This window comes from Macaca fascicularis, chromosome 8, assembly GCF_037993035.2.
Source record: "Macaca fascicularis isolate 582-1 chromosome 8, T2T-MFA8v1.1".
NCBI classification, from domain to species: domain Eukaryota; kingdom Metazoa; phylum Chordata; class Mammalia; order Primates; family Cercopithecidae; genus Macaca; species Macaca fascicularis.
The window spans coordinates 105812164-105834914 of NC_088382.1; the positions used below are offsets into that span (position 1 = coordinate 105812164).

Sequence of the window (22751 nt, forward strand, 5' to 3'; positions counted from 1 at the left end):
GAGCTTGCAGTGAGCCGAGATCGCGCCACTGCACTCCAGTCTGGGCGACAGAGCAAGATTCTATCTCAAAAAAAAAAAAAAAAAAGTTTCTGCAAAATGACCTGGAAACTCAAACGATCACTGTGTCCACGGGAAAATGTTTCTTAGTTCTAAGGATCCACTTGCAACCAGTCTTTTAAACCATGACCTATTCGTAAATTGACTATTGTGCTGATAACCAAAACTCATAAAAATCACACCCAGGGCAGTCCCAGCAAAGTGTAGAGAGTCAAAGCCCAGTAATGGCTTAAACTGTAAGTTTACTGGGCCAAGCCCAAAGCTAAGAATTCAAGGAGTTTTGCATCCCATACCCATTTTTCAGCTGCCCTTATGCCAGCAGTTAGAATTCACACACTCCAAAACTTCAGGCAATGCTGCTGGCCCCAGTACCATCTCCTCCACCACCAGCTGACCAGCCCTAAGGATTGTAGCTAACTGCACATTCCCCACGTGGATATTTGGGTAGATGAGCAGGTAGATGATCTGGGGACAGAATTGTACAGTGGTTAACTCCTCAGGCTCTAGAGTCTAAATGAACTAATTTTAAAACCTAATTACAATTCCCTGGCTGGATGACCACAGGCAGGTTACTTAAATTCTCTGCACCTTGGTTTCCTCATCTGTAAAATGGGGATTATAATAATATCTACCTCTGAGGGTTTTAAATGAGATGACACATGTAGAATAACATCATGAGTGATAGAGTGAGTGCTCACACTCACACGTGGGTTTCCCAATTCACAGCAATCACAGAAAAACATTTGTGTCTTCTGGCTCCAGTGTGCCACAAATGTAAAGAGTAATTACACTGACATCTTGGTTGACTTAGGTAACCACTTTCTTACCTCAACATTACTGCTTTGTTTTTTCAACATTAAAGAAACTAAGAAATAATCCAATTTCTATTTGGATTCTGGTCTAATAGCTGACAAGGATTTGGCTTTATTCTAGTGAATAAAAATGTCATGAAAAAGGAGCTATTGAAGAGTTATGAAGAAAAAGTGTAATGCACTAAATGACAGATTTTTTAAATCATCAGATTGTTTTCAGACATTCAGTCCCAAACTGGAACAAACTACCTCTGACAATAATTCCTCAAGAAAATGATTTTTCTAAATCGATCCATATAAACCAGGCTGAGTTATTAAGGAGAAAAATGCATTTAATAATATAGCATTCGATTGTGTATCATCCAGGAAAGGTGTACTGTAAAAAATGTTTTGATTATTAATTGACCGCTGGTAACTTTAGTGTTGTAAATACTTGTATTATATGAGGTAGACAGTTTTAAAAAAACTCTCCATTAGACAGACTTAAAATTTTGTAATAATATTTAAGAAAATGATAACATTATGAAAAAATGAAATATCCGATTAATGCTTAACTTTGTACAACTCGAATATAAACTTTAAAAATATTAGAAATTATAACATTTGAGTGCATATAACGTTTTGTACATTAGGATGAATTGCATGCTGTCCATTTCCTCTTTGCACTTTCAGTCACCTTAAATAAACAAATATATACAGCCTTAACAGAACAACAGTGCATCCAAAGCAAATGTGCATTTTAAATTATTTCTCCTGGCCAAGTCTTTTTTTCACTTAGCATTTTTATATTAGTATTTCTTATCATCCCCACCCTTTCTTTGACAGTTTGTAGTTCTCTGAACCAAACAAGCAACAGGTTTAGATTGGAAGACAGCAAAATCACTTAGGAAAAACTAAAACTTTTTTTAAGGGCTGGTACAAATTCCATTGATTAAACAACTTTATACTCAAAGATGAGGAAGAAGCTAACTCTTCAAAGGGCCTACTCATGGGCAATGTTTGAAAACAATACTGGTGCAGGCTGGGGGAAAGTTCATGTTTTTGACTATCTGGGAATGGGTATTTCAATTTCACTGTACTCTCTCCAGCTTCCTCCCAGAAGACAAATTCCACCCCTGTCTCCTTCCTTACTGCCTGTTCCCCATCTCCCACCCCAAGCTCAATGTAACACTTGGCTCTTTTCACAGTTTCTCATTACTAAGTTTTAAAAACATTGCCTAACTGATAATTACAATCTGAAACAATTCTTTTGGGGGAGCCCTGGGCTATTGCTGGCTGGTAATCTTTCTGGAATGTCAAAGAGAGGGGAGGGAACTTAGATTTTAAAGAAACTTCAGAGACAGGGACTTGTGTCCCCTTTCATCCCTCCCTTCCCCATTCCTGGCTCCTGGCCTGTCCCTTGATCCCCATCCTCCCTGAGGCCCACCATCTTCCCTCCTGATGGGACTCCTTCTACTTCTCGGTTCCTATTTCCTCCTTTGTAGCTCTTACCTTGTTTTGTTCCCCATTCCTGCCCATTTTTTTTTTTTTAACTGGGAAATCACCTTCCCCTTAGAAGAGCATGTCTGAATTTTGGCAAATTCTGTTGAAAGAAATCAATTAGAATCAGAAAGGGCGTTTGGGTGGGCTACCTCCAGCCTGGGCTAATGCACCTCAGTGTCAGCCCCAGTCAGAGGCAGGCCTTGTGGTTTCTCATTATCCTTCAGGGGGTTCCATTTGGACTAATTCTTGTCATTCCATCCATACCAGTTCCCCTTGCCCCTACCAGAAAAAGCAACAATGAAGGCAGAGACCTGGGCCCTCAGGAGTGAGGTGAAGGTTGCCAGTTCCTGGTACTGGAAGAGGCCAGGGCAAAGCTGGTAAACTCCCAGAGTACACAAATGGGTGAGAGGGGCACTCGTGGGCCCACCTCTCTCAAAGCTCTTCTATAGGCAGTACCATTCCTGATTTAACTATTCCTTTTGCCAGTTTCCCTATCTAACACTTTCTGTGTGGGAGGGCACAAGACATGGGCTATGAGATGGCCAGAGGCCCCACCTTCTTTACACCAGTAAAAACCAACCAAACCAAGATGCGGTCAATGGTGATTCTTCCTCCCACATTGTTTCCCTTTTTAAACTGTTACTTTTTCAATCCATGGAGCAGTTGAGAAACGGGTATGCATCTCTTCTCCCCTCCCCTTCTATCAAAACCTGTAAGACACACAAGGAAATCCAAAGCCACAGTAATAGAGAGAGAGAAAAAATAAAACACACACACACAGAACAAAAGAAATCCTCCTTGGCTTGTTTTTCTAGGGTGGCCAGGCAAGGTGTCAAAATCCATATCTCCCTCTGGGCTGGCAGGTAGAAGGTACTGGGAAAGCTGCGCTCCCTCTCTCCCACCGGCTCTCACGTCCAGGCTGTTCCCTCACCCTCAGCCTCCCCCAGCGCCAGCTTCCTCCTCCTCCTCTCTGCAGCCAGGCCTCTCCTGCAAGACGGACCTTGGCCCGCCTTGGTTCTGGGCCAAGGCAGTGGGAAAGGCACCGCTACCTGCAGCCGCACGACTCCACCACCATGTCCTCGTACTGCTTGTAAACCACATTATTGCCCGCGTCGATGTACAGGATGCTGATGGGAGTCAATTTGGTGGGCACGCAGCAGCTGGGCGGGGTAGAGCCGGGATCCATGGAGTTCATCAGCGTCTGGATGATGGCGTGGTTGGTGGGCTCCAGGTGCGAGCGCAGCGGGAAGTCGCATACACCCTCGCAGTGATAGGCCTCGTACTCCAGGGGCGCGATAATCCAGTCGTCCCAGCCCAGCTCCTTGAAGTTCACGTGCAAGGGCTTCTTGCTGCAGCGTAGCCTGGACTTCTTGCCGTGACGCTTGCCATGGCGGCTGGCGAAGGCCGTGCGCCGCCGCCGGCGGCCGGGCGAGGGCAGCCAAGGCCCGGCGTCCGGGGCCCCCGACGGCGGCGGCCATGACCCCTCGGCGCCCACGCCCGGGCCCGCAGCCTCCGCCGACCCCAGCTGCTCGCGCATCTCTGCGAACAAGTTCTTTCGCTGGGATCTGGTGAACACCACGAGCAGGGCCCGCTCCTGAGGGGGCCGCACCCTCCGGCCGAAGCCCAGACTCCGCAGGTCCGGGGGCGGCGGTTGCTGGGGTCCCCGCGCGTGAGTCTCGGCCTCCCTGGCGTCCGGCTCGCCCCATGCGGCCCGCAGCTCCAAGCACAGCTGCTTCCAGGGCTGGTGGCGCAGCCCCTGCCACACGTCGAAGACTTCCCAGCCGGCCGGCGGCGCCCCCTGCGGGTCCAGGGTCCGCGCGTCCAGCAGCAGGGGCGAAAGGCACGGAAAGAGCTGCACGTGGAGCGGCCCGGCTGGTGGCCCCCAGGGCGCTGAGGGCGCCTGGCGAAACAGCCGCAGCTCCGCGCCCACCAGCTCTTCTTTGTCTGAGAGCATGGACACATCAAACAAATACTTCTGTCTCCGGAGAGGAGTGTGCGAGAGATCGTCTGCGAGATAAAAAATAATTACAGTCAGTTTCACTTAAGGGGGAGATCAGCCCGGTGCTCTTCGGCCGCCCCGGGAGGAAAAGGGCGGGGAGTGGGGGCAGGTCGGCCGGGGAGTCCAGCTTGCCCGGCCCGGGGCCTGACCACCCCGGCTTCCCATCTGGCTGGTGCATGGCGCGGGGAAGGGGGCGCGCCAGGGCAGGCCCCCTCCTCCGGGTCAGCTCCGGACTCTCAGGGCGGAAGTCGGTGGCTGCTGGCGAGGCGGTGGCGGCCTACCGTGTTTTCCCCCAAGAAGGCTTCGTAACCACTAATGTGTCCTTTGTGGTCTCGAGCCTGGGCCGTGCTTCCCCCAGACCTCCTCCAGGCTGGGCTGGCTGGTGCTCGTTCACGTCTCAAATGTCACCTCCTCCAAGTAGCCATCCCTGACCACCCTGATCTAGAGTAGCCTCTCCAGGTCCCTATCACAGGACTGGCTTGATTATCTTCCCGGTACTTAGGCTTATCTACAATTACCTTGTTTATTTTTATCTCGTTAGTAGTCTGCCTTTCCCAGAAACACTCTGCCCGCCTCCACCAGCCCACAGGAGCTAGGCCGATGTCATAGTCCGCCTTGCTCCCCTCAGTGCCTAGGGCGGTGCCTGACCTGGAGCACACGCCCCTCGGTTAAGTGGGAAACTTCTACCGCAGTGAGTCTTAATCTGGCTCACTAAAATGTCCTGGAGAACTGAAAAACTTCCAGGGCCAGGGCTTGATTCAGCCTATTGAGTCAATGTCTAAGGACAGGACTGGGCATGGGGTTTTGTTTATTGTTTGCTTTTTTTTTTTTTTTTTGTTAACTCCAAGATGATTTAAAGGTGCAGTTCTAGTTTAGACTCACTAGTCTGGGGTAACACTGCTGCCCATCAGGCGGTTTGGGTGGGTCCAACAGTGCAGGCAGAATGAAGAGCTGGTGAGGGATTTATTTATGTATTCACCAATCATTAAACAACAAACAAAAGAGCAATGAAGTTTCAGAAGTATTGGGGACAGGGGGTGAGAAGTGAACAAACACACCTTGCGTCTGTCCATTGAGAACATCCTGCAGTCAATGAGAAAAATATATACCTGGAAGGCAGAAAACCTCAGCCAGGGACAATCAGACACACACACACACACACACACACACACACACACACACACAGAGAGAGAGAGAGAGAGAGAGAGAGAGAGAGAGAGAGAGAGAGAGAGAGAGAGAGAGAGAGACTTTCTCATCTCTCCTCCCACTTCCAATCTAAAATTCTCTCGCTTTGCAACTATTCCTGAAGATAAAAGGTTTGGTCATAAGTGAGAAAAAGAAATTTAGGACAGGTGAGGTAGGGGAGTATAACAGGCTTTTAAAATCCAAGGCAAATTCTTCAGAACCAAGGCAAAACTGGACTTCTTTTTTGACACATTTGTGCACGAAGCCAACTCCACTTCAATGTGCAAGGCGGAAAGCTAACCAGATTTTCCTGGGCTGCCTTCCCATAAAATATTTACAACCTAGCAAATACAAAAATCCCCAAAGCCCCCAGCCTTCCCCAGAAGCTAGTAAAGTTTGGGTCGATTTCAATAGTAAAAGTGTCACTGGGCCCAGCATCCAAGCCTCTGTACCAGTCCAGATGTAGCCCGGGGGCGCTGGCTCTGGAGCCTCAGCCACACCCAGTTTGTACTCAGGGCTGACCGTAGCATTGGCTGGTTCACTCTTACACACATGCCCCAACCTGAGATGGGGTGTGGGAAGGGTTAGAGAGGTGAAAAGGGAAAAGCTGCTGCAGGCAGTTGATTTATAGAAGCCAAGACCTTCAAACCGACCAGGGTCACATTAAAATCAGGGGGAATTCAGCACACTTTCTTCTCCTTCAAAGAAACCTGTGTCTGACAATGCTCAGCCACCACCCAGATCTCTGGACCTACTGCCTTAGGCTTGGCTTCCTGCCTCTCTCCCCAAACTAGGGATGAGATGAGAGCAACAAATCTAAGGCACTTGCTGCACTAGCTAAATGTTGTTAGGGATAACATATTTCTAATCTATATCCACCTGCACAGAATAGTTCTGAAAGGTAATTACTTGTATTATTCTCATTTTACAGATGAGAAAACCAAGGATTGGAGAAATTAAGGTATTGCCAAAAGTCAGACAGCTAGAAAGTGATGAAGCTAAGAGCCACACTTATGTCTATTTAATTCAGAGTTGGAGCATTTAGCCCCTAAGCCCCATTGCCTCTCCACTGTAGTCCAGGTACTAGAGTCTAAAAGTAACCAGAAGTGGCCAGTGTATAAGGGGAAAAGAGTCCAAATTATTTGCAGGGCTTGCTAGGAATAAAATCTAGGCTCCCTTAGGAAATAATTTCCATCTTTGCTTACACAACTCTTGAGATGGTTTGCCACTGGCTGCAGTGCATTAGGCAGGTGTAAAGAATTATGATTTATTTCTCTCTCATGCAACATGGGAGAATCAGCCTGCTTTTGCTTTTACTCTTTTAAAATATATATATGTGGGCCAATAAATGATTAATTTGCACAGCTGAGTTAAAACTGAGGCAAGCATCTGTAGAGAAAGATCTCTTACTGATTCTGCAGCCTTAGGATTTCTGATGATCTTTCCAGCAAGACCAGCCCACCCCTACCCTTTCCAGGTTTCAGTGCAAGAATGCAAATGGGACTTCAGCTAATTATCTGTTCTCTTCCTACACCAGCTCTGTCACCTACTTCAAGGGCCCTCACCTGTGTGCATGTGGCCACTCCAGCTCACAGCTTAAAGCTGTGCACAGTTTCACAGGTGCACACATCAGTGTTGTGATCTACCTTCGGGGAAACTGAATGGATGAAGAGTCTGTCCAGACCTTGGAAGTGAGCTTAGGGATATTTGGGCAAGAATTCTACAGCCCAGGTATCTGGAGCTTGGCCTGGAATAGTGACTCTTAAAGCCACTAAATCTGCAGTGGTCTTTAAATCTGAATTGTCAGCATCTCATAGGCACTTGCTAGAAATGCAAATTCTCTCTGGCTCTAGAGGCTTGTGGTAGGGTCTAGAATTTGCATTTCTAGTAAGCTCCCAGATGATTCTGATACTGCTGATCCAAGGAATTACTCTAAGAACCACTGATCTAAGTGGGGGTTGTCCTCTAGGTTCTTTGAATTCACAACCAAGTAGGGAGGAGCACCAAACAAGGTGCTGCAAAGCATAGGGCCAGGGCAGCATCTAAGGCAGTACTCACCAGGACCAAGTCAATTCTACCTCTCCCAGCCCATTCCTGGCTCCCAAAGCCACCCCCATTTTTTTATCCTTTCAGCCACAAGTTCTTTCCCCGGGTCTCCAGAACCTCTAACCCCTAAACAGAAGATCCAAGAAGGTGGCTCCTCTGTGCGCCTCCCCTGCAGACCACATTCCCCACCTGTCTAAACCTGCATCACAGAAATAGCTCAGAGGAGGCATCCAATCTGGGAAGTGAATATAACACCATGCACTGTTACCCTGAAGACACTTCCCCTGCTGCATGCTGACCTGGCATCACAGAGCCTGGCTCAGCTGCCATGAGCCATCTGTGGGCAAAAAGCCAGCCCTTCATACTCCCTTCCACAAGCCTCCTCTCCCATTAAGTCTTGTATAAATGAAGACTGATGTTATCAAATGATCCTCTCTCCCACCCCTTTGACTAAAAAAACATGCACTTATCACTTCAAAATCTGTGGCACTTTCCCACATCCTGGAAGTGAATCCTATGCTTTGGGCCCTTAAATTGAAATTGACCAGAAATACATGGTGGAAACTTTTTATTTCCCTTTTACTTTGCATCAACCTGGTTTGTTACAGCTTATTCACACCTCTGCTAACAGTGTTTGCTGAATATTAGATATACAAACATTTCCAGTTACAATTGCTGGATTTGGGCTTATCTTCTTTCCCTGGCAGGTGCATAGAGAAGGGAGGGAGAAGAGAGAAAAATAAGAAGGAAGGAACAAACCGTGGCATATTAGAAGATACTCCTTCATAATGGTCAACAAGTTGGTAAAAGGCTGAAAGCACTTCAAACATATATTTCTGGTGTAGAATTTAGGAAAAATTTAAAAGAGGGGAGATGTTGGTCAAAGGGTACAAATTTTCAGTTAGGGTGAATATAAGGTAAAAAATAAAATTTTAATTAAAAAAAAAAGAAACCAAGAGAAGAAATGGTACCTATTTGCAAGGTGAGTACCATTGCACCCATTTTAAATGAGGAAGCTGGCTTAGAAAGGAAAAGGGCATCTGTTCACGGTCACAGTACATGGTTGGAGAAAGTTGGAGTCGCAAACTCCAGAGCGGAAAGGAGAAGATGCCCTCAATGCCAAAGGCCAGACGCCCGGGAACCTCAGCCCCAGGAGGGCGGCATGAGGGAGCGACACGCAGCTGCAGGACTCTGTGCGCCTGCCCACTCCAGCCTGCCCACTCCAGCCTGCCCACTCCAGCCCCAGTGCCTTCTGCTGGGGGCTACTTCCTTGAGCTAGCCTGTAGAGGGTTTCCAAAAACCAGAAACTTCCTTTGGTTGGAGGTGGGAAGGGCCCGGCATTGCATTTTCCCAAGACATCTCTGAGATATATACTCAGTTTGAGGTGACTTTTGAGAGTCCTAGTTGGATTTTGTCACTTGCCTGGCTGTGCAGCCACGGTTCCAGCTCTCCAGATTTGCAGGATTCTTGGCACAGCTGACTTTGGGTTCCACGAGATTCCTCCGCGCGCAACTGGCTCACATCTCTGAGTACGCAGTGACCCCGGATAGTTACTGGTCAGGCGTCCCGCCACGCCTCCCAGCCATGTTCTCCGGTGGCACAGGCCCCGCGACTAGGCCACTGTTCAGAAAGTCGAGAAGATAGTGGACTTTCCCACCCCCAACCCCCAGGCAGGGAGAATCACCATTCTTTGCAAGAGAAACTCTAGGCACCTTTCCCTTATCCCTTCATTTTAGAGCCAGCAGCAGCATTGAGCGCTTGTAGGGCACCACCTTTGTGCTAGGCACGTGCTCAGAGCTTTAATGGTCTCTCACTGAATCTTCACAGCGAACGTCTAAGGTCAGGCCTACTGTGATACTCACTTATGGATGAAGAAACTGAAACTCTAAGAGGTATCTTGCCCATTGTCTTGAAACTAGCAAAGGAACAGGTGTTGAAGGTCCTAATTCCAAGTGCCCTGATCCCAGTCCTGCAGCCATGCCTCTCTACCAGGGTCCTGTTCGGGCAGGCAGCTAGGAAATAGGACATACCTTCATCATCAATGTAATCAAGGTGGGCTGGCTGGGTTCCCCCAGGATTTTTTTCTTTTCTTTTCTTTACTACAAAGAAGACCTCCAAGCTCAAAATTCATGACTGGGCTTGGAGTCATTTTCTCAACTAGGTCTCTCACCTTCAGCACTGCACTGAGGGGGCAAAGTCCATCAGGTTGGAAATAGAGCCACGTGTACTGGGTGAATAAAAATGAGCCACCAACCCCTCCCCCTGGAGTGTGAAGGGCTTTAAGGGGAATCTGTGTGCCCGAGGAGATACTCATCCTGAGTCAGGCCTCTGTTGAGATCTGAGCTTTGCAAGCTGCTGATGCATTGCTAGCATTCTTACTGAGATGTGAGTTCAGGAAGCAATCCATACAACTCACCCTTTCCAGGGTGCTCTTTCTTAACCCCAGTACTCATGCCTGACCCCCCAGCATAATAATCGTAAGAGCAAACACTGATGTAGCACTAAATCTGTGCTGGGCATGATCTAAATTCTCAACTTGTAGTAACTCATTTAATCCTCAAAACCACTTGTGAGACAGCCATCATTCTAAACTAAAAGAGACAGCTTGAGTAACTGGCTCAAGATACTAAGTAGTAGAGCCCGCAGTCTGGCTCCACTATCTGTGCCACCACCCTAGACATCCTAGCCCTGATCTCTGTGCCTTGTAGAAACCCTGAGAAACTCTTCCATGCTCCCCGTGCCTGGAGGGAGGGCATCAATGCCTGGCCGACGAGAGTCACTCACTTCAGCAGAACTGCAGCAGTCATTCCTTCAGTAGAAGAAATGTCGATGACTAGACTTGTGAAAGAATTTAGGAGGAAACTTAACAGGGCTACAGAGGGGTGCAAATGAGATAAGGTGTGAGAGAAAGACTTCTGAACGCAAATGTCAGTCATTACTGACAATGTGGAACGAGCATAGGAATTTAAAGTCTAAGAGACATAAATTTGAGTCCTGATCTGTGACTTAGTGGCTGGGTGACCTTGGGTAGACTGGGTCACATAATCTCTCCCAGCTTCATATGCCTCAGCTATAAAATGAGAGAACCACCTCTACCTTGCAGGATCATTGTAAAGATCAGAGTCAAAGTACTCAGGGATGTGCATGGTATGTAGAAACGTTCAATGAATGCAGCCAATATTTCTGTAACTACTTACATCTTCCAAGGGAAGGTGCACCTGTCCTCCTCTTGACTTCCTTTGAAATCCAGTTCTCTGGACTTCAATCCTTGTGGTCCAGGTGTCTCCACAAGATTCCAGAAGTGAGTGGAGGAAAGGTGCTAGGAAGCATGAGAAAGATGAAGATGCTTCCAGTTCCTGCTTATCTTAAGTCAAGTGAAAGTCAAGGCTCATGGAGGCTGCAGCATCACCTCATCATCCCGATTCTTCTCAGTCCTGTGAGGCCATATCACCACTGCTGTCCCTCCCACAGTGCCAGGTGAATAGACAACCTCCACCTCAGCCACATCAAGGATCAGGCCCTTCTTGCAGGTTTCCTCTTCTGCAGGGGTCAAGGCCAGTGACAGCGCTTGTGCTAACCCAAATGATTGCCAGGCTGGCAGTGCAGCCCTGAGAGGCCTGAGGATCCATTTCTTTCCTGGCTTTGGTATCCTTTTGTGGGGGCACAATCTGACCACAGGGCCAGTCTGGGGTGGGGATAGAGAGGCAGATGTTACTGATCTTCACTGTACAAAGGGCCAGACACATATTGATGGGGAGGGCTGCAATGGAGGACCCCTTGGGCTGCAGCATGAGGCCAGGCCTGGGTGCTTGTCACTTCTGAAGGAAGGTTTCATTGGCAGGTCTGTCCTCAGTGTGTGTTCCTTCTCATCGTACACTCACCAGTCCAGCTTTTCTCATGTCTCTTGGCTTCCCCAGAGCCCTCCCCAATAGCTTGCCCTGTATTTCTCCTTCCAAAGACTAGAGGGGTCCAAGGCGAGTCTTCCACGGAGTCTTGGAGAGGCTTTTCCACTCTCTCCCTCAGGCCTCCAGATGTAGGCTCTTCTCTTCCTGAGGGGCCTGGGCCTTGTAGACTCCACAAGTTAAGTGGTTCTGGTGGCCTGCCTGGATCCCTCGGAGAAATCCCAGTATTGGTATAGCAAGCTCTGGCTCAAGGTGAGGCAAATGAATGAGAGTGGAGAGAAAGAAAAGAAAGGGGATCCTGGAATCCCACTCAACTGAAAACAGCTTCGCACCCCTCACCTCGGGACCTCAGCATGGCCTTTAATGGCCTTAGCTCTAACCCCAGGATGCCTGTTTCTGACAAGCAGTGATGACTGGAGAGGAGCCCTCTCCCCTGAGTGCTGATCACCGCATCAGGAGCTCCAACGCGCTTTAGGGAAACTTCTTTTGTCTTTAGAGGATGAAACAGATTCGTTTACAAAGTAGTTTTCCTGAACTTAGTTAATGACCCTGATGGCTGCGTGCTCTCTTGAAGGGCCAGAGAGGCAAAGCTGAGATCAAGGACACTTCACTGTGCTTCTCTTTTCAACGGGGTCCCATTCTGGGCTCCCGACCACAGCGGCTCAAATCTTAATTTGGCATCACTACAGATGAAACCCAAACCGAAGCTCTCGTACTGTTCCCGCGGTGAGCCCTCCCTCCCTCCCCATCTCACCGCGGCGGCGCACGCGGCCTGCCCTTCCCCTGGGGCCCGGACCTGGGGGGTTGGCTAGGGGCGGACTTCCCTGCACTGTCGACCGGTAAGTCACCCGGGAGCCCAGGGGAGCAACCAGGTCCTCCAGGAAGGCTAGGGGAGTGGAAATGGAGGAATCCTCAAGCTGCCATCGGAGCTGGAATATGATCGGGAGGCTTGGCTTAAGTTTTGAAATCAAAAGTAGAAGGAAGGGTGTCCATTTTATGCGGCTTCCGCTCCCTGACCAGTTCTGAGGTTGCAGGTGGGGACGAGGGTTCAAACTGGCTTGTAGTCGCGGGGAGGATATTGGACTCAGTGCGCAGGAGAAACCGCTGTGCTGTGCCCTTTAAAGTGCTGGGCCGGGTGCAGCCTGGGAGGAAGGGAGAGCCGCAATCTCTGTCTGCGGCGTTCATATAGGTCTGACTTTCGAAACAATTTAGCAAAATGAGATTCGTGGGCCTTAGTCTATGCCTGGTTAATTTCCCTCCACACTGAGCTTCGGAGCGGCAGTGGGCTGGGAAGTGGAGTGGGAGCTGGACCAATTTGCTAGAAGTCAGGTTTGAAAAGCAGGCGCACCGATTCCCCTGAAGTCCTACGTTATTCAGGGATGCCCTCCGCACCCCACTAAAGCCAATCCCCTGCGCTGCCCCTGTTCCCGCCCGCTGCCCCTCTCCCCAGGCTAAACCGGCCTGGGCTAGAGGCCCGCCCCTCGCCTCTTTCACGCCCACTCTCGGGTCCCTAAGCCGTGCCCCGCCCCCAGGCGCCGGGGCCACTAGCGCCGCAGCGCGCGCTTCCCTAGGAACGTTGTCCAGCGCCGCCCGCCGCCCGCCCCTTCCAAGCTCTTGCAGCCCCTCACCCCAAGTGGACCCAACCCTCAGTCCCCAGCAATGCTAATGGACTGTCTTAGAAGGCAGAGAACGGCAACCCTGGAACCCATTAGTCCAAGGAGGACCTATTTAATTTCTGTAAACAGGAGATACTATTTAACAGACTTTGAGCTTAAAAATAAACAGCCAGGGCTTGGGGTGGGGGATGGAGGGATGTCAAGCAACGGAATGGCACGGTGAATCCACATTCCGGCATTCCACACCTCGAGGGCTCGGCTCGATTCAGTCCCCTGGTCCAAAGAGCGTCGTTTGACCCGGGTTATTCAATACCCGAGGGGTTATCGAACTAATGCCCTTCCTTTTACTTAAAAGCGCCCAAGGATTATTGTTGATTTGCTCTGGGGCCTTTGGTGCACGCAGTAGTCCTAGCAGGAAACAAAAATTCTTGTTCTGCCCTGTTTCTATCATACCATCTTCCTCTCCACCTCTCCATCTCATTCCCTTCTTCCTTCTCCCCCACCGCCCCAGAAAGACGTCACCACGGTCGAGGAGGTGTGTAAGAACCCCAAGGACTCCAGCTACGAAAAACATGTGGTGTTAGGGCCTCCGATGCAGTGCCCTGCGTTCCCCGCGGGTCCAGGTGACACGCATCCTCTCCGGTCGGAAAGAGGAGCTTTCAAGTCCTGATTGAATTGGGGGGTAGGGAGGGAGGAGAAGAGGGATTCGCAAGGCCTGTCGTGATCTGTGGTTTGAGTGACTTTTTTCTTTTAAAGCGCAGAAACCACAAGGATGTTTGAGCAAGTTTTTAGATCCCCTCCCCCACCGGCAACTCCACCGCGCAAACTCCCAGAGGCCCGAGAGCCTCCCGCGTTGAGGAAAACGCTATGTCCGTCTCAGATTAGCCTACTTTGCCAAGGAAACTCGCCAAGAATCCCTGCGCAACCTGCGCTCTCGCTGTAGAACATACTAGGTGGTCTTTCTTGCTCTCTTTTTAGAAACTTCTTGCTTTTCCCTGTAAGGCAGACCTTAAGGCCTTAAGGATTGGAATTGCAATAACTGATGTTTAACAGCAAGTCAGTGGCTAAGAGTTTGGTCTGTGGCCTTAAATATGCCTTAGTTATTCGAACCAGAAGAGCAAAACAAACTTTTAGTTTAAGACTTCTTTCCCTTACCCCCGGGCTTTTTGCAGGACCTTCCAGTTCACCTGGCTGGAGGAGGACCCTGAACCTGGACGGTGGCGCAAACTCCGTGTCCGCGCCCATGCAGGCGCACCCTCACACGCACACACTTGAACGCTTAGCAAACCTTTTCCAAGGCTGTTCCCTCTTTCCGGGGAAATAAAGCCTAGATTGGAACCTTCTGCCCAGCTTCCTCATTTGGCCGTCTGGTCTGCATTAGTGTTTTTATAAGGGACTCAAACAAATCGAATACAAGGTCACCAAATAATTAACAGTTGTGAATTCCCTCCGTCCCCATTAAAATACTTCCCTGCTTATATTTCATTTTCGGTTTGCCAACGACAACAGGGTACCGGCAAAAACACTGCCGAGTTGATTACACCACTCTGCGGCCCAGGTCCACCCAGAAACCCGCTGTTTTGCATAACATGAGGTACCAGATGCACTTCAATCGCGAGGGAACTACGCAACTCTCTGAATGCCCTACCCACAGCCAGGCTATTCCCAGAATGGTCCTGCTCTGCCCTTTGATAATCACGACCCAGAAGGTGAACGGAGAAGCCAACAAACAATCAGTGGCAAACTGTCCTGACAGTTATTTCTAGGGCATCAAGTTCTTCAAGGATGTTCCCATCTCGTTTTGATTTTTATCTGTTCCTTACCGCCTCCTTTTTGAGAGTATTATTACAACAAGAAAAAAGTAAAGGGTATTCTTATTTCAAAGTAATCTGGAAACCTAACTCACAGTAATAGTCTTAGAATTATTTTAGTTCTCTCATTCTTGAGAGTTGTTTTTTCCCCTTGTTGAAATTCTGTGGCACTTTTCACTACATAAACTGAAAGTCTGAGTCTCTCACTCTCTCTCTCTCTCTCTCTCTCTCTCTCTCTCTCTCTCTCTCTCTCTCTCTCTCTCGCTCTTCCTCTCTATCTCTCAGCCCTGCTGAATTCATAGAACTAATGGTCTGGCTTTCTCAGGCCCCAGGGCTGGGGGTCCAGGGCCCCAGGACTAGTAGCCTTTTAATGAGTTATTTCATGAGCAAATTGTAATTTCACCATATCCAAATTCTCATCCCATGATGGCACTGAAACACATATGCACACACCTTCTCACCTTTATGGATCCAACATCATTTTAAAAGCACAATATAAGAGCATTTTTTAAAATCAGGGATAACATGGTTTGTGCCTCTGCTAAAATAAGAACAGGAGGCAGCAAGGCACACCAAAATTCAGACCCTCACATCTAGTTTCACTCACACTCCTAACTCGGTCTTAAGTGACTGCAGACAAATTATTAGACTGGGGGAAAATCTTTCCATTTTTTGACTTCCGCTTCTTGTCACCATCCATTAGAAACCACCTCACCCCTTAAATTATCTATGCAGTGCTCTAGTTAAATATGCAGGGTCTCGAATCTTATATGAGCCCCACCTCTCACTAACTGTGTGACCTCAAGCAACTTGCTTAACTCCTCTGTCTTCTTTACTTCACCTGTAAAACGTGGTGGTGATAGCGTTTTCCTAGGAAGTGGTTGTGATAACTAAGCAAAATAATTCATGCAACAAAATTTAGTGCAATACTTGGTACACAGTAAATTTTCAATAAATCGCGATTACTATTACTCCTAGGTGTCTGGAGAGCATACTGAAAGAAGGGACCTGTTTTAGGTTTTTGTTGTCGTTGTTGTTATTGTTGTTGTTGTTGTTGTTGTTGTTGCAATAAGTTCTCCTCCTGGAGGATAGGGAGAAGTGGCCAGGGATGGGGTAGTACAGAACTTGCTTTCTTTATAAACCTAAAGCGTCCTTCGTTCACTTTGGGCAGAGTTTACGTCTGCTCTCCCACTCTCAACCATAGGCTTCAGGTGTAACTTTGGGGTTTCCGGGGTACGGAAGGCTTTTTACAGAGCATGTTGCCCATGCCTCCTGGACTGGCTTCGGGGCTCCTTTCCTTTCCTTCGCTCCTCCCCTTGGGGGACCCCTGGCTCCTCTGAGCCAGGCCAGCCCCACTCGACGGCGATTTAAACATCCCTTAGGCGAGGCGGCAAGTTATCGCTGCTGGCCCAGCTCTAGGCGGGCCGCTGCTCTTTCCTCCTCGCCAGGCTGTCCACGCTTTGGGGGAGGGGACCTTAGGGGGTTTGGCGCGGTTAAGAGCCCCACGTGAGAGGGGCGGAAGTCCTCGCCAGGAGCCGGGGATGCGCGGCTGGCGGGTCCCTTCCATCACGGGAGACGAGACACCGTTTGATGTGTTATGACATGAACCCTCAATTAGATCGCTGAGTTGAAACACTCCAATCAGGGGCCCGATGCTAAGCAAGCCCCGGAAGGTCCAGCCTGAGGTCACCGCCGGTGACACATCAAATCAAAATCAGTGAGAGGGAAAGTGAGGCTTTCCCTTTATCAAGCTGGGGCTGCAGCCAGCAACGCACCCCCTCCTCTACGCACCCCTCCCGCCCGCGGCCCCGCACTCCTTCACCCCCGCGCGGCGTGCGACAAGCCGCACCGCCTTCCCAGTCAACGAACTGCCTTTCTTCGCATTTTCTGGGAACCTGGAGACGCCGAGAAGACCGCGCCTTTGAAGCTGCGGTCCGGGTGGTCATGCAGCGTCTCCTCCCGCTGTGGACCGCTCGCATCCCCAGCCCTCGACGGCATTCCGGGGTTGTAGCGGTCCTTGTGGATCTTGGTCCTGCTAGTCTGGAGGCCTTGGCTCGGGAACAGAGGCCTCCCTAGACTCGGTGCACAAGCAATCCCTCCTCTATCTCCAGGATCCGGGGCTCACAGAGCAGTGGCGGGGGTGGGGGTGGGGAAGCTACAGGGCAAACTAGGGTAAAGTGATTTCTCGTCTACGCCGGATTTGGGGCCCCCCAAGACTTCTCCCCATCCGTTGTCTGAATGCCACAGGCTTCCGGAGACACCTCCGAACAGCCCTCAGGGTCTGACCAAACTCACAGGGCACAGCGAACCAGTTAGGGTGCCCACTTGGGGGAGGGGCGGAGATTCTTGCCACTTTATTCCCAGGCAAAGAAAATCCGCGCCCAACCGCCGGCCAGCCTAGGCCTCTGGCACTTCTCTTGAGGAAGGGCCTCTTGAGCAGTCTTCTCTGAGCTTCCTTAGCCTCCTTCCGCAAGTGTAGTACAGAAAGTGCACGATTAACAGAGGACTTGGAGGTACAGAAACAACTGTAGCAAGGCGTGCGTCGTGGGGAGGGTTGGTGAGCTGCACCGGCAACACGGAGGCCAGGGACTCAGTTGCACCACTACGAAGAAGCCACGTGTCTTTGCAAAGGTGACTTTAGTAGTCCTAAAATCACCATAAAATACCCGGCGTTAATTTGCCCTCTGGACCTTTCAGCAGCTCATGAACCTCGCTGACCTCAGGCTGCAGCGGCTAACCCGACGTGGGCAGGACCCTGGAGCAAGGAGCGCGACTACGAGTGAGAGGCGGGGACTGGAGCCGGGGAAGAGCCTGGGGCTGGGATAGGGGGGCGGGCGCCGTTAGCCTGCTCTAAAAAGCTTAGGAGATGTGCGAGCACCGAGGGTAGCAGTGGCTGAAGCAGCTTCCGAACCCCGAACCCCAGCGCTGCAAGGTTTCTGGGCAACCCCACTTAACTGCGAGCAGGTCAAAGTTATGGAACTAAGTCTAGAGAGGATGGAGGAGTGGATATCTGCCTAAATCTCATTTATCCCCTCATTTTCTTCCTTCTCTTTCCCCTTCCTTTCCTTTTTCTCCCTTCCTTTCCTGTCTCCTTCCACATTATTGTCTCTCTCCTTTAGGAGCTGAGTTTCCGATGCCTGTGGATCCTTCCCTAATTTCTGGGACCAGAGGTGGTGCGAGGTTTTCTTGAGGGCACTGGTCACGCTGCAGATCAACGCCGGTGACAAGAAGGGGCCGCAAGGGTTTCCGCAGACACCCACACATACAGGCGCCCCCACAAAGGGTACCAGGGATTTCCCCGACCCCCACCAGCCCCCAGGAATAGCGCAGAAAGAGGAACGTCGCCTGGCTGAGAAAGGTGGATGGGCATACTGGTGTACCTTTGTGTATTAAGTACCCACAACCTCCGAACTTAGCTGTCCCTGTCCCGGCCCGCCCAACTGCTGCTCCGCATCTGCAGAAACCACTCGGGTTGAGGCCTCGGAGCAGCCGGGAGCGCCACGCTGGAGCAAAAAAAGCCGGAGGGCGCAGGGCTACAGCCCGGCTGACCACCTCCGCACCCAGCGCAGGGACCAACCGAGAACCCGCGCGGCGTCAGGACCAAGGGGCTGCCCGACGCCACTCGTGGACTAGCTCCTCAGACTGTGGGATTCGCTAGTGCCAGCTTTGCCCAGGGCTTTCCAAGGCTCTCTCATGCCCTAGATCTGCCCCAGCAGCTCAGGCCTTGAACTGCGAACCCAGTATCCCGAGACACCGATTCCATCAGTCCCCATCCCAACCCCTCTCCAGCCGGGTTCATCCGCCTGCTGCCTCCCGTCCTCCTCGTTTCCCCCACCAGCCACCAGACAAGCGGCAACCACGCCGCCTTCTGCAAAAGAGGAAGAAGGAAAGAAGGGAGAGAGAAAAAAAGAGGGGGAAGGAAGGGAGGATTAGAGACGAATAGAATCTGCAGCCGCATTCAGAAACTTACTCGGGCTTGAGAAAAACAATTTAAGAAAAGTAAAAGGGAAGTGTCCAGAGTGGGAAGGGAATTCACAAATGCAGCCTTCGGCGGGAAGAGCGCCCTGGCTGCGGAGCTCCAGCAGGAAGGGAGTCGAGCGTCTTGTTTGCCACTTACCTAGTCCCCTGTCTACAAAGCTGGTGATCGTGTTAGCCGACTTGGAAGACTGGAAAAAGCTGGCATTGATGCCCAGCTTCTCGGCGATGGAGTAAGTCCTGTAGATTGACAGCATGTACTCGTGGGGCACCACGCGCGGACCCCTGCCTGGCGGCTCCTGCGCCCGGGGCTGCTGAGCCTGGGGCTCGTCCTGAGGCCGCCGCTGTGGCTCCTGGCCCTCCCGGCCCGCGTCACTCTCGCGCGGCGCCCGCTGCATCTTCCCTTCCTTGCGGCTCCGCATGCCCTTGGTGGAGCCCAGCTCGGCGGACGACGAGGAGGATGAGATGGAAGCCTGCTGGAAACCGGGCAAATCCCACAGAAAACTGATGAGGAAGACGGCGGAGAGCAGGACCCTGGGAGTATCCATGGCGGGCAAGTGGCTGCGTCTCCCCAAGAGGCGGTGGCGGCAGCGCAGGACGCGCGGGACACGGAGCGGCTGGACAGCGGCCGGGGCCCGGCTCCTCGGGCGGACTCGGAGTGCGAGGAGCCGGGTCCCAGCCACACAAACCCCGGCCCCGCCACGCCCCCTCCCGCCCCTCGCCGGGAGGGGAGGAATGGGGAGGGAGGGCAGAGGAGGGGTGGGGAGGGTGGGAGGAGAGCCGGGTGGTGCGGGCCGGAGGTGTGGGGGAGAGGGGCCGCGGTGCGCCGGTGTGGCAGGAAGACGCAGCGCCCCCGCGGGACGCGCGCGGGGTTGCCGGGCGGTGAGCGCGGCGCGGGCCGCAAGCGCTGACCAGGGGAAGGCGGGCGCGGCCGGCCCATGGCGGAGGAGTAAAGGCTGGTCCACCGCGCCAGGGTCCCCCTCGAACTCCCGGAGGTGTGGTCCCTCCGCAGCGCGGCCCCGGCTTTTGGTCCCCGCCAGCCGCCTCCACCTTCCTGAGAGCCAGCGGCCGGGGAGGAGGGAAGCGGCGGTGGCGCCCCCCAGAGACGGCTTGGGGCAGGCGCCTCTGCTGCAAGCTGCGCGCTGCCTAGGGGCGGTGGTACCTTCCCTCCTCGGCCCCAACCGCCAGGCCTGCCGTTCGCGCCCCTTCAGGGGCCAGCCCCGAGCCTGAGAAGCCTCTCCGTGGGCCAGGCGCAGGGCCCAGCTCGGAACAGCCCCATTTTCTCGGTAGGGTATCGCTCTCCACAAAGACAGGCGTCTATTCCCGACCCTCGAGGTCAGGCAAAGGCCACGAGTCTTTAGAGTTTGGATCGATGCTAAAAAGCTGCTGCGCTCCCCTGCAGGCCCCAGCCTCTCCTCTCGCAGTCCCCAACCTCTTCTGATGCAGACTTTAGCTGCTCCACTTCGTCGTCGGCTCCCGGGATCCTCTCCCTCTCGCGGCCTGTCCCCCGCCTCCACTGCATCCCCATTTTCCCTCTCTTCTTTCCCTCCCGCCTGCAGGACTTCCTCCTTCCCCAAGTTCCTTCTGCATTCCAATCCCTCTTTCCCCAGCCTGCTTTTCTTCTCACACTGCCCTCCCATCTCACACTGTCTTCCCACCCTCTCTCTTCCCGGCCTCCCCCCGCTTCCAGTGGACCCCTCCCTTTGCAGCTCTACCCCAATCTGTTTCTCTTCAGCCCAGCCTCGCCCCATCACGAGTTTCCTTTATCTGTCCCCAGATTCCCCGTGCCTGTCTTCCCCGCCCACTGCCTCGCTCATTCCTGGGCCTGCACGCTGAAAGGCGAGGCAGCCTAGCGCTGCTTCTGTCTGCCACAGTTCTCTGCCCTGGACTGCTATGGACAGAAGACTTTCCCTGAGTATTGATTGGGTGCTCAGGCACCAACCATATAGTACCCTCCTTTAATCGTGCCAACAGCTTTGTGAGGTTGGCGTTGACTATTTTCACCTTCACGGATGGGGAAAAAAAAAAAAAAAAAAAGACTCAGTGGAGACAAGTGACTTTTCCAAGGCCACTCTGCCAAGAGATTATGCAGCAAGGGACAGAATCCAGGCTCCCACCCCAAGCCCAAGGTTCTTCCCACTACAGCATAGACAGTCATTCCTGGCCCAACTTCTCTATTTCAGTTCTTGCTTTTTTCTTCTCTTTATGGTTCCACTTGATCTCAGGTGGCTGCTTCCTCCGCCATGCTACTTTCTGTGTGTGCTCCCAGTCTCTCTAATCTCCTCCCTCTCACTTTCTTCCCCCTTCTTCCTTTTGCTTTTTCATCACCTCTTCTGTCCTGCAGGGAGCACTCACATGACAGCCTGCAGGGGGAGGGGGTTTTGCTGCTCCCCTCATTCCTTTCACTTCCTTAAGGTCTGGGATATGCCCTCCACCACGGACACTGGCCTCCTCCAGGTAATGGCAAGCACCCACAGAGAACTTGTGTGTCAGTCATGGTTTGAAGCCCTTCATCAATATTATTTTACTTAATCTTCACAGCAATCCTGAAATAAGTGCTGTATTATGCCTATTTTACAGATAGGGAAACTGAGGTCCAGGGTCACACTACTCCAGAGTCTGGCCTCTTAACCACTGGGCTATTGAGCTTGGCTGCTCTCCTTTGGGTCTCCATGGATGCCCCTTCTGGCCCTATCCCAATTCTACTTATGTCCCCTAGTTTTGGTTTCAAGGTTGTCAAGTTCCGAGACCTTATACTCGAAGGTGCTTTAACTGTAACATTTTCTTCCCTCTTCTCTCTGTGCTTTAAAATGGCTTATTAATATTTACCATAAAAATAAAATAAAAGGAGATGAAACTGAAAGAAAAAGTTATTTCTCAGATTCTTGCCACTACAACAAATCCAAATGTTTTTACCTTTTGGGTTCCCTTCCACTCCTTCTTTACTTGTTATGCACATATCCTTTTCATATTATTGCAATGCAGGGATAGATATTACGATGGATTCCGCCCTTGTCACTTAACGTTTTACAACCAAGTCCACTGCCTTCAATGTCTCTCCCCCATGCCTATCAATACAGGTCTTCACTGCCCCTCTGCTGGCCTGCAAATGCCATCCCTGCAAAACCACAGACTCAAAACTCCTCCTTTCTCATTTGCAGAAGCAACATTTCCCCTCTGCCTACTTGTCGCCCATGGGATGCACGTGTTCTTTTTTGGCCTGCCCTGTGTCTTGCTCTGTATGTCTGCCTCTCAAGTGTCATCCGGGAAAGCACCCTCCTTGTGATCTATTTCCATCCCTTCCCTCAGGAAACAAAACTTGTGGTTTGTGTTATCAATATTTTAATTTCTATCAGTATGGTGCCTAGTTAACAATGTTTCATAGTTTTGTAGTTTCAGACCCTCCATCCAATAAGTACTGTATGTTTCCTGCCTGCAGAGGCAACTCTATGTTCTCTCTTCATTTTGCCCACAGCAATTATTATCTGCTACAAGTTATCAGTAAACAGGAAACAAAGTAATGAGCCTATTACTGTGGTTTAGGACCTCTCAGCATGCTAGATGGAGCCACATGGAACAGTAAATGACACTGAAACAGGGACCACAAAGGTCGTCGTCTGTTGTCCTTCAGGATTCCCCTGGGGCTGACATTACCTTCCGTCATTGCTATCAGCCTCGGGTCTTTGCAAGAAAAGTTCTGGCTGGTCTTTGCCTGAAAGGGCTGCAGCGATCATTTTACAGGTGAGGAAAGAGAGGTGCAGACAAACTCAGTGGAGAGAGCCCGAGGTTTTAAACTAGTCAGAAATGTAACTAGGATTAGGAGCCAAAACATTCTGACCCCTAAACGAATGCTTCTCCTGTATTAT

The 22751-nt window shown here is 51.1% G+C and overlaps 1 protein-coding gene across 1 annotated transcript; it reads right to left on the bottom strand.

Annotated features, from left to right (window-relative positions):
• Positions 1-1183: 1183 nt before the first annotated feature.
• Positions 1184-20478, bottom strand: GDF6 (growth differentiation factor 6). The gene is made up of 2 exons (XM_045398526.2): positions 19028-20478; positions 1184-4358 (listed from the first exon to the last, which is right to left on the bottom strand). The coding sequence occupies exons 1-2, from the start codon at positions 19431-19433 to the stop codon at positions 3397-3399; spliced, it is 1368 nt and encodes a 455-aa protein (XP_045254461.2). The 5' UTR covers positions 19434-20478; the 3' UTR covers positions 1184-3396.
• Positions 20479-22751: the final 2273 nt, after the last annotated feature.

Bases quoted from the DNA above. Each gene is read 5' to 3' on its own strand.
- GDF6 (XM_045398526.2), bottom strand. From the start codon at position 19,433: ATGGATACTCCCAGGGTCCTGCTCTCCGCCGTCTTCCTCATCAGTTTT. The intron at 4,359-19,027 runs GTAAGTGGCAAA...TTTATCTCGCAG, and splicing joins CTTTGTAGACAGGGGACTAG to ACGATCTCTCGCACACTCCT.